At 38.0% G+C, this 11,276-nt stretch overlaps 1 protein-coding gene and 1 long non-coding RNA gene across 2 annotated transcripts; one reads left to right on the forward strand and one right to left on the reverse strand.

The window, feature by feature from the left end:
• Positions 1 to 3,001: 3,001 nt before the first annotated feature.
• On the reverse strand, positions 3,002 to 5,670 carry LOC119735247. The gene is made up of 3 exons (XM_038208955.1): positions 5,230 to 5,670; positions 3,682 to 3,912; positions 3,002 to 3,223 (listed from the first exon to the last, which is right to left on the reverse strand). Exons 1-3 carry the CDS (start codon positions 5,505 to 5,507, stop codon positions 3,070 to 3,072), a joined length of 663 nt encoding a protein of 220 aa, XP_038064883.1. The 5' UTR covers positions 5,508 to 5,670; the 3' UTR covers positions 3,002 to 3,069.
• A 3,269-nt stretch (positions 5,671 to 8,939) lies between these two features.
• Positions 8,940 to 10,971, forward strand: LOC119735256. The gene is made up of 2 exons (XR_005272147.1): positions 8,940 to 9,186; positions 10,488 to 10,971. It is a non-coding gene; the product is annotated as an uncharacterized LOC119735256 (long non-coding RNA).
• The last annotated feature ends 305 nt before the right edge of the window (positions 10,972 to 11,276 follow it).

Genomic DNA, 11,276 nt, shown 5'->3' on the forward strand with positions numbered 1-11,276 from the left:
TGTAAAATGATAATAATCTATCATCCTTGCCGATGGTACTACGGCTGATCTAAGGTAAACCCGGAAAATTGTCAAAATGTGTAAACCAAAGTCAAAAGCGAAAGATTTTTTTCCTTTTCATTTTGTACGTTTTTTGTCCATAATTATTGTTTTTTTTATATTTTAAAAGGTTTTTAGCGCCGTTACCACACTGTAGAGACAATTTATATCTTTGTTCACTTGGTCTACTGATAATTTTTGGTTTGAATCATCTTTTAAGTACGTTTGAGAAGGATACATTTTAAGACATGAAAACCAGACAATCGTTCAGTGCGTCGTCTGCTACCGCTCTTTGCAAGCCGACGAAGCGGAGGAAACCATTGCGCATGCGTGAGAAGACGAACTAAATGCACGCACGGTCTATGGGGCTGAAACATACGTGCGCTGGCTCTTTGGAACAATACGCGCTACGCGCAACGCTGAACGCGCTCACCAGCATGCATTTGCACACAAATACAGCGTCATGATCACTGATCTCTATATAAAGACTGGATAGCGGATATGCATACAACATTCACACAGTAGACTTCGCACATTGACCAATTCGCCCCCGGTCTCACGAAGATGGCCGCGTATAATACGAACGTTCTACGCGTAAATACGCGCGCGTTGTATCAACAGTTGACGCGCATTTTGGTCACGTACACATATTATGATGTTCTAAAAGGGACACATTTCCGTAGTGATTATTATTTCAAAACGCCGAAAAAGTTATATTTGCGGCATTTTAGTAACCACGACGTTAGAAAAATTGTAGTTAACCTTGATCAGTGATGGTGGTCAAAATATAAGTCAAGTGAACCGCGACGTTACAAAAGAAATCATGCTGTCTATAAAAACGGCAACATGTCCTTTGTAGATCACCAGCCGGTCTCACCAATATGGCGTCAAATTCGTACATTGTGCGGCTCTGTATTAGCTATCCAGTCTTTATATAGAGATCAGTGGTCATGATCCTAACTGTTGAATAGTATTTCCCATTCCCCATGTAGTATAGTATACAAATATTGAATGATTCGAGTGGTGTAGTAAAACTTTATTTGCAGTACAATCTGGTCTTGAACTACTGTCAGCAGCTTCAACAATTCGTGACTTGGAAAGAGAAAATGCAGTTTTGAAGAAGGATCTTGCTGCCAAGGTGTTGGAGCTGCATGAGGGGGAGAAAACCGTGAACAGGCCATCATCAAGTAAGCCATCAGGCAAGTGTTTCAACTGTGAACCTTTCAGTGTTGAGACTGTTTTGAAATCTAATGTTAAGGATCTTCTTAAATACTACACAGGGTTCCAACACACAACTTTCACTGTGTTGTTTGAGTTCCTCATTCCTGATGTCAAAAGGAATCCCCTAGAGTACAAAGAAAGAAAATCAGCATGCATGAAATTGCCTTTGAAAGACCAGCTGTTCTTAGTTTTGTGTAGATTGCGGAATGGATTCCATTTGAAGGATCTTGCTTTCAGGTTCCATGTTAGTATTCAGATTGCTAGCATTATTTTTAATACTTGGATCAGGTATATGTACTTAAGGCTGGGCTGTCTGTCATTGTGGCCACACAGAGATGTCCTGATTGAGCGCATGCCCAAGAGGTTTAGAGAAGAATTTCCCACAACACTTGTCATCATGGATTGCACAGAGCTTAAATGTGAAAGGCCGACTTCTCTCAAAACTCAGTCACAGTGTTACTCCGAGTACAAATCTAGCCCTACCCTGAAAGCTTTGGTTGTCACAGATCCCTCTGGCTCTTTCATGTTTACAACTAGTCTTTTCACTGGGTCTATATCTTATAATGAATTATTCCAGAAAGGTCATGTTTTCCAACTCCTTCAAGATTTGATTAAAGATGGGAAAGTCCAGGTCGGTGATGGAGTCATGGTCGATAAAGGTTTTCGAATTGATGAGGAGGTAAGAAAAATTGGTCTGGAATTGAACATGCCTCCATTAGCTTCCATGTCTTCACAAATGAAACCAACCGATGTCATGCTTACCAGAAAAATTGCCAGTCACCGGGTACATATTGAGAGAGCAATCCAAAGAATCAAGAGTTTCAAGTTAGTTGCCAGGACAATTCCAGTAAGTATATTTGGGAATATTAATGAGATATGGTTGGTGTGCTGCTATTTGACAACCTTTCAGGATGTTTTAGTGAAGGAAGAGTAATTTACATGTGTCCAAGGTTGGCATCAATTTATTCAACTATCTCCATTAAATATAACTGCTTAATCACTTGTTAAAGGGAATATGCAACATTTGCTTTAGCTGTATATTACTATTCGGAAAAGGATTGATTTGGGGGCTAGTATTTCATATTAATAATTTACAGCGAAGTCTGGTTCTCTGACCCAACTTCAGTTGAAAAAGAGCAATTTTGTTTGCAAATGTTGTATGTTGCCTAATTAGCTGTTTCCAATTTCAATTGGGAACAGCTATTGTTTTCGTTAAGAATCCCCCCCCCCCCCCCTTCTTTTCTTCTTCCACTTTTTCCCCATAGGTTTAACACACGTTTTTTGTACAATCCACTTTGGCAACTTTTTTCTATCCGATCAATTTTATAATTACACTATTAACCATTATCTGAAGTTGTGTGACATCCATTTAAATGTCCGTTTTTTACAGTCCTATAACTATAAAACTGTTAGACTAATTGGTCTCAAACTTTGTAGTTGTAGAGACAGGGAAGTGTCATAGATGAAAAATCATGATATCATGACGTCATCATGATATCATATGTTATGTAATAGTGACTTGAAATATATAGGCCTAGACCTATATCTTGAGATCTGTCTAGTTGTTTGGCCTGAAATGCTGCATGTGTAGTTATACATTCTAAAGTTATATTTATTTGTAAGGTACAGTGACGATAAATGTCATAATTCTCTTGTTGTGACGTCATGAATATTTAATGAGGCAATTTTGTTGCCACCATATCTCAACAGTACAGTAAGCTATGATTCCATTTTTTTGCACGTTGCATTATACTGGTCTGAAAGTGTGTCAGCTGCAATTTCAAGGTCATGTGACCCTTACGTTGTTTTTCAAAAGAATACCTGATAATTCAGACTTGATCTCCTCTGAACTTGTCCTAGGGGCGTATCAGACAGTTCAGCATCCTCGTGAAGGAGGTAGTTTAGTGGTGTGTTTGCTAGGGCCTTCAGTTGCTTGATTTCACCACAAGTAGGCAGCAACACACTGGAAAAAGTGGGGGGAAAGAGATAATAAAAATGTTCGATCAATTCAAGTCATCGCAAAATTAACCTGAAGAAAACAAAAACAGTTTTAAGATATATTATGTGCAATGCTCCAGGAAGTTTGGATCCAGGGCTGTAGAAAAGGGAAAAAATTAAACCAGCTAAATTATGATACATTTTACATTTGTATTGAATTTTCAATCTGAAAATGCTGTTGGACGAATAGATTGCCAAAAGAAAATGTCTGGGCTGTTGGAATTGCTTAGTTGGATAAACTGTTTGTAGTGTCCTTGACACTGTTTTTAAACTGAACCAGCATTATTTTAATTAAACAAGTTGGAACCAGCATTAGTTTAATTAAACGAGTTGGATACTTGATTTTTTAACTTTGATTTAGACACCTTTTTTTCAAATATTGCCTTTTAAGTAGGTTCACACAAACGTTCATTAGTACACTACCTTTGCTTAGTCACTTTTGCTGCAACAGGCTGCCTCTTTCTTGTTTTCTTTGGCTTTGCCATGACCAAGCCTGCCACAGATTGGGGTCGAATTTTACACCCACAGGGTTTGTGCCATTGCTGTGGCAGGCTTGTACATGACAATTGCCCCGGAATTTCCTTCAGCCCCAGGTCCTGGTAGTGCCTCAGGGTGTAAATCAGTGCTATGATGTGGGCACAAGTACCTGACAACCTGTCAAATAATAGAATTCATAGAAAAAAGATGTACCGGTATATTAGAAATGCAAATTATTGTCTTTCATAGTAAAATAGAAATTTGAAATGTCAATCTTTAAATATTCTGAACTTTTCCCTATAAATTAAAGAGAAGTGCTTTTTAACATTATTGCAGTCAGTGTGAATTAAGTTTGTTTTAAGAATGTAAAAACAGTTAAACTGTCTTTTACATCTGAGGAAAACTGAAATCAAACCACAATTTGTAGCCAAGATAGGGAAACACCTTTGAAAACTTTGCTGTAAATTTACAGAATTTCGTTTCTTTTGGCACTTTACAATGGCAGTTTACAATGTAACTGTATGAGAACAAACCCTCTATTTTGGGAGCAATATTTATTTATATTAAAGTAATTATCAAAAGCGAGAAGGTACAGATTTGTATTTATTGTCATAAATTTAAAGAAATTTTTTTTTGCAGTTTATGTCGTCTCAATAAATGTATGAGACAACTCTATTTTTTTTTTTTTGCAATATGATATTACATGCAAAAATTTAATTCCCAATCCAAAACGAGAAGGGACAGCTTGGTATTTATGTTGATTAATATAGATTATATTGATTGTACAAACTTATTATTATTATTAATCCAAACTAAGATATGAAAAGGAAATATAAATAATATATATCAGAACAGTTAAATTTGGCTCCTGTGTCTGTTTTGTACAGTGGATCTGAGTGTCTCCATGACAATTACTAAGCACTTTTTAAATTAAATCCTTCACTCTGTTCGAAGTCCATAAACAATAGTGTTGTACATGTTGGTCTCGAGACTGGTCTTTCTCAGATTTTGCTGGTCTCAGTCTCAGACATTTTAGGCCTCAATATTTTGCTGGCCTCGAGATGAATACTACCAATAGACAGCATTTGCAGTAGAATCACTATTGCTTTTAGACAACTAAAAGCCTGTGCAGTGTGTACAATATTTTGAAACTCTTTTAACTCTAAAGTGTGATATCAACTTGTAGTAAAAATTCCCATGAACCTTAAACAATCTGAAAGTGGCAACAAAAATCCTGCCTATCTTTGTGTTACATTGCTACTCACACAAAAATATTTATGAGACATAGAATGATAGAAGACCCTTCTGATTATTTTTGGCTTGTAATAGGCCTATGCCATATATGAAAAGATCATTTTTAAGACTTGAACAATTAGGCCTATTGGCATAAATAAGAGCTTACACTGAAACAAAAGAAATAGACCAACGTTACACATAAGTAAAAAAAAAAGAACACTGATGAACATGATCCACTTAACATATTTTATTACGTACCCAGCTACACAGCTGCATCTACTTTCTGCTATGAGACCCTGATCTCGTCCAAAGCACACGTTCAAGGAATGCGGTGTATCGCTTTTCCGCATGCTTCTGAAGCATTTCCCTTGAACTGCCACCTCACCCTCCTTCAATAGCTCCAGCGCAATTTTATGGACATATCCATTCTTAAAGAAATTGTAGCCCCTCACTCTACTCCGTTTACTAATTTGTTCCTTTCCAAAAGAATTTAAATCTACCGCCTTTGGCAAAATATCCACTCTCGTCGTCGTCATTGTTGATGTGTGTACGGACGTACATGCGTATCGTGTGTATGTTTACTTAACTTTGACCTGAACTTGACCGAGCTAATGGCGTTGCCATGCCGTTGCTAAGGTGGGCGGGGCTTATAGCCAAAGCCGGAACGGTCCATTGAAGTTGAATCTTTTGGTGAGCTGTACAAGTTTCCCCAAATTTTGTTTTAGGTGCATAATAATAAAACAAAATTCGGGAACTAGTTTGTCAACTTCCAATACCTCGGGGAGCGAATATCGACTGTCCACCCGAAATAAACCATGTTATATTTGTGTGCAAATGCATGCTGGTGTGCGCGTTGCGCGTAGCGCGTATTATTCCAAAGAGAGCGCGCCGCAGACTTGGGTTCAAACATTTCGTAAAGGGGTAGTTTTTAAGAGAGAAATACATTTTCCACCAATTTTGTATTGAAATTGAAGTTTATTTCAGCTGTGTTCAGATTTAAATAATTTAAAATATTAAAATCAAGCAGAATCTGTGGGTGAAGTGTTATAAAACAAATATTGAATGCTCGCGGTGATCCATGGACCATTCTATTTTCCCTCGGCTTCGCCTCGGGAAAATAGAATGTCCATGGATCACCTCGGGAGGCTAGTTTTACTACACCACTCGAAGCATTCAATATTTGTATACTAGCTCTAGACGTAGACTTGATCTGCATATCATAGCGCGCGCATAGTATGCACGTGATGACACATACATGTATGTGTAACCGGGGAGAGCGGAATTTATTAGTTAAAAATGTGGCACTCTCCTTTTAACCGAGGGGTTTCACTAAAAAAAAATGATTTGGGTAGAGCGAATGTTTTCTGTAGTCTCAATAATATGAAATGTTTTATTTATAATACAAATTTGAGACAATAATTTTATATACAAATGATCAAGTACAGTATATACAAAAAGGATTATATTAGGAACTTTGGTGAGTATATAAAAACAGAACTTTGTTGGGTCTATAAAAACGACAGTCAAAAAGGGACAATAGGGTGGTGAACTGTCACTCCAAGGATGGTATCTGAAATGCATACAAACAATAAATGACTAATGAATTATGGGAATAACTTCCAGATCCAAATACAGTATTAACGATATTTAATTCAAAGAAATTTGGGAAAAACTGGTTTCCTTATTTGTAAATCAAAGAAAACTTTTTTATAAGTACATCAGTCAGTGAACAGAATGTTGCATCAAAATGACTGTTGCATAACAAGATTCAGGCATAAACAGCTTCAGTCATAAAAGAGTTAAATATCAGACAAGGGATTTACTCACCACTTGGGATGGTCTACGCTCATGCCTAATCCGTGTCCGATGTTAAAATCGATGTAGAAGCAGCAAAAATATTGTAAAATGCAATGCCGGCAACGCCGGATATAAAATTATATTGCTGCTATCGGGGAGCCGCACCCAAACTTGCAGAAAAAGTGGAGTGTGCAATGCTCGCTGTAAATGCTGGTCGCAAAGCAGGAGCAGAACCAGGCAGATAGATGTCAACCCAAAGCAGAGTTGGAACGGAATCAACAATATTTTGGACCTAGCCCTACAAGAAAAATATACCGAAACGCCCGGAATGTCAACTATTCCTCTTAAACAAAGCGCGGTGGAATGCAAAACTCGCATGCTCGCTACGCCCATCGCATAGTTGAGCAAAATTCTAGGCGGCGCGCGCTGTAAAAAAAGTTTAGTTGGCCGCGAGAGGGCCCTAGGCAAAAAGCATGATTGCAATGGCTGCTCACATGTGAATCGACACAAACACGCAATTACAAAAGTTATGAAATAATGCTGGAGTAAGGAACCAGTCGGGGAAAAGTAAGTACTGCAATCCGACCTGGTTACATATGGAACGCCAGAAAGGCATTGAAAGCTGGCTACAGTCCAAAAAGTAACTGACGTAATTATTGTTGAGAAAGATATATTGTTGATGTACCCCTAACGTGGCGCGGCCTCTAACGTGGCGCACTTTGATTTTTCGCCTGTAGCGCCCACCTAGAGCAAAATTTTAAACTGAAATTTCACAGAAAGTGAAATTTCATCAAGTTCTAAACGGTCCTGTTCATAAATCGCGAGTTTATTTACCCGTAACAAAATTAGAAGGAAAAGCTATTTTGGCGTGATTTTTCGATTTTATTTTCAAATGCAAAGTGAACCCTTTGAAAATGCCCTGAAAAATAAGAAAATAATTTTCTGACAAACTTTTGGCTGGGTATGTAAGTAAAGATATTAATTATTTATCAGAATTTATTAAGTTTACAGGAATTCGTAAGTGTTAATTTGGAATTTTCCAAGATTTATTCAAGTGCGCCACGTTAGGGAACACTCCGCCGATTTGTGCCCAATTTCCGGACACCACCGTTTTTGAATTTCGGATTAAATTTTATGAAACTGAAATTGTTCACAGAGGTAAAATAGCAAGCATTGATAAGGTCAAAGTACTAGTATTTCATTGCATGACTTTGAGGTTTGTCAACAAAGAGGTTTGGCAACACTACACGAGGAAAGTCGGGTAAGCTTCGAAGTGTGCCACGCTAGGGAACACGACTATAGGCCTACTTCGTTGGAAGATAGTAAGGTACGGGGATTAAACTTCCTGTAAAATAATTCTTTCTTGCATGCTGTCATTTTGAAAAGATCAACGAAAGATGGCCTTTCCAACGGCGGTGCGTCGTTGGAAATTTCCGTTTCATAGTAGTTCGGTTTTTTTTTATTCGGCGAAGTGCGCGCACGCTAGGGCGCTATGATCTTTGCTTTGGTTTAGTAAAACTAGCCTCCCGAGGTGCATGGACATTCTTTCCCGAGACGAATCCGAGGGAAAATAGAGTCTATTAAGCATTCATTATTTATTTTATAAAACGTTACCCACAGATTCTGCTTGGTTTTAATATTTTTCATTATTAAAATCGGAACACAATTAAAATTAAATTCAATTTCAATACAAAATTGGTGGGAACTGTATTTCTCCCTTCCAAACCACCACTTCACGAAATGTTTGAACCCACCTATTGGAGCGCTCTCTTTGGAACAATACGCGCTAGATGTTATATAACCGACACACAGATCCTTGTCATTTGATTGGTAGAACTGACATCACATGACATTCGTACGGAAGAGTAGGACATGACCGAAGAATTTCTGGCCCACTATTTCGCCCGGTGTCACGGTCTCACTTCTTCGGCGTGCTAGCTTCTCCGGGTGGATTCGGCGGATAACTGAGCACGTTACAGTGCACGTGACATAAGCACGATTCATGCCCATGTGTCCGCTGTGCTTACTTTTTCTGGAGCTGTATTCTGAAGTCTACCAAGCCCATTAACAACACAGTGAGGGATACCCAAGAATGTGTAATAGGATGAATTTTGTGCCCCCCATTTTTTCAAATTCCTAACTCCCCCAGACTTAGCTCATTCACTTTCTTAGAAGTGTGTGGGTTGCTTGGCAGCGCGTGTGGGCGGTTGGTAGCAGAACTTGCAACCAACCACAAAAGTCCTTGAGGAGGAACTGTATAAATTCGGTGGCCAGTGAACTTTCCCTTCACTTGACCACTGAACTGCAATTAACAGAGACAGGTAGTTGGAAGCACCCAGCTTCACTGTTTAAACTGTCTTCTGTAACCCTCCAACTGAACCTGCCATATTCATGTATTCATCCTCTGTCCTGCTCTAGGTGAGTTCGATAATACTTTTATCTTACATTTACTCCTAGGTTAAAGTGTTTATTCTTTACTCAAAGTTTAGACCGAGTCGTCACATGTTGTTATTATTACTATTATGTTCCTTTCATGCCATCACTGTATGTTGAGTTGAGTGTTGTTACGCTTGATAGATGAATATTAAGTTCTTGGACATTCCAACTTTGGCCACTTTCCACTTGAGAAGTTCTTACTGCAGTTGACATTTTTATTGCTTCGTTGCTGTCATTTCTTGAAGCAAGCACTATTTTCTTCTGGATGTTTGATGCATTTATTTTCACATAACTTGATTTGAGAAGTAACCATGTTCTCTGAAAGTAGAACAAATTCCAAATTGATCGATTCCCTAAATTGTTTGAGTTATCTTCGATTTTCTTTGATTGATCTGAAATTTGCCATTTTTGTACAAAAGACTTGTGGCGACTCTAGTCTAAATAAAGTGGAACTTTAATTAAGAAAGAAGAGTTTGTAGGACTACATGTACAAAAATCATGATTTATTATTACAGACATCCAATGATTATTCAGTTAACTTTTTGGCATATTCCAAAAGACAATCAGCTATCTTATTATCATTCCCAGTTACTTTTGACTAAAGTGAAAACAGGAATAATTAATTTCCTTAGTACAAATTCTGTGAATTTGTAACAGTTCTCTTTGATCATTTGACAAGTGTATTCATTTTACTTGATATATCTAGTATAGCCTTGTAAGTTTTATCCTAGTTAAGTTTGTTTCAGTAGCTAGCCTTTTTCTTTATTTTTCCTATATCCAAGTTTTCAATCTTATATATTCCTTTTTGTTTTAAGATTAATTTGATTATTCAGGATCTTGGTATTTTTCATCCTGGTCAAGTTTTACTTTCTTATTATGAGTCATTTGTATTCCTTGAATTGTTTTAAGTGTTATGATGCAACAGGTGTAACCTTGTCATGCCTGAGGCATTGGTCTTGGTATAATGTCCTTGGGGTACCTTACTCACTTCTGGGTAAGACCAACCTACGTACGCACACCAGTGGTAGAGGGCATTGACCAGCACTGGTGACTATGACAACGGTACACACAGCCTATTGTTTAAAGGGACTTTCACTTTTGCTTATTTGTAGATTCCATTTACTTAGTATTTTATGAAGTTGATATTTATATTCACTTGACCACTGAACTGCAATTAACAGAGACAGGTAGTTGGAAGCACCCAGCTTCACTGTTTAAACTGTCTTACGTAACCCTCAAACTGAACCTGCCATTTCATGTATTCATCCTATGTCCTGCTCTAGGAACAAAGGACACGAGTGCTTAACTGGACAGTTTGCATTCATCAACTGACAGCTAGAGAAGGGGTATAGACATATCCTTTTGGACCCCTTTTTCGTCCAGTTGTCTTGCTCTCACTGTTCAAAGTATTGAGAGCGTCATCAAGTCAAGTCTCCAATTCTTCCAGTTTCCCTTCATCAAGTCAAGCAAGTCCCGTCAAGTTCTGCAAGTCCCGTCAAGTTCCGTCAAGTCAAGCAAGTCCCGTCAAGTGTACAACAACGGATCAAGATAGGCCCTTTAGTCTCCCCTTTTAAATCCATTGTATTAATTGTATTGATTGTTTCGTAATTATTAGAACCCTGGGTTTTCTTTTCTTTTGTAATATAAATATTCTTTATTGAGGATATTTGTATTAGATATACAACGTTTGAAATCTTATCCCTTTTTAGCCGGAATTGAATAAAACTAACTGGTTCAAGCAAAATATACGCGTATAACCGGTAAAAATTAATTGTGTCGGCGTATAGCATTTGACTCTCATGCCCGCTACAAATGTATTATATGTAACACTTCCTGTGGGGTCAAGTCATTCCATGGTCCGTAGCATTCTGATTTGTGTTCCCAGCGTCATGTATGTGTGTGTGTTCATGGAGGAATAATTAAGAACGAACTTCTTGGTCCGTGTTCCTTGCTCGTTCGTGGTCCATTTTGTCTTTATTTTTGCAGCCACGGCCTAAAATAAATGTGCATTTCAAGTCTTTTTGGTTATTGGGAGTTGTGCACGTCACGAAAATTCTGGATTGGACTGGTAC

The sequence above is a fragment of the Patiria miniata genome, unplaced genomic scaffold (genome assembly GCF_015706575.1).
Source record: "Patiria miniata isolate m_02_andy unplaced genomic scaffold, ASM1570657v1 HiC_scaffold_10, whole genome shotgun sequence".
In the NCBI taxonomy this organism is placed as follows: domain Eukaryota; kingdom Metazoa; phylum Echinodermata; class Asteroidea; order Valvatida; family Asterinidae; genus Patiria; species Patiria miniata.

What these genes read in the sequence shown, in the direction of transcription:
- LOC119735247 (XM_038208955.1), bottom strand. Translation starts at nt 5,507, where the DNA reads ATGACGACGACGAGAGTGGATATTTTGCCAAAGGCGGTAGATTTAAAT. An exon ending in AGATGCAGCTGTGTAGCTGG is followed by an intron (nt 3,913 to 5,229) that starts GTACGTAATAAA and finishes ATTATTTGACAG; the next exon opens with GTTGTCAGGTACTTGTGCCC. An exon ending in GCAAAAGTGACTAAGCAAAG is followed by an intron (nt 3,224 to 3,681) that starts GTAGTGTACTAA and finishes CACTTTTTCCAG; the next exon opens with TGTGTTGCTGCCTACTTGTG.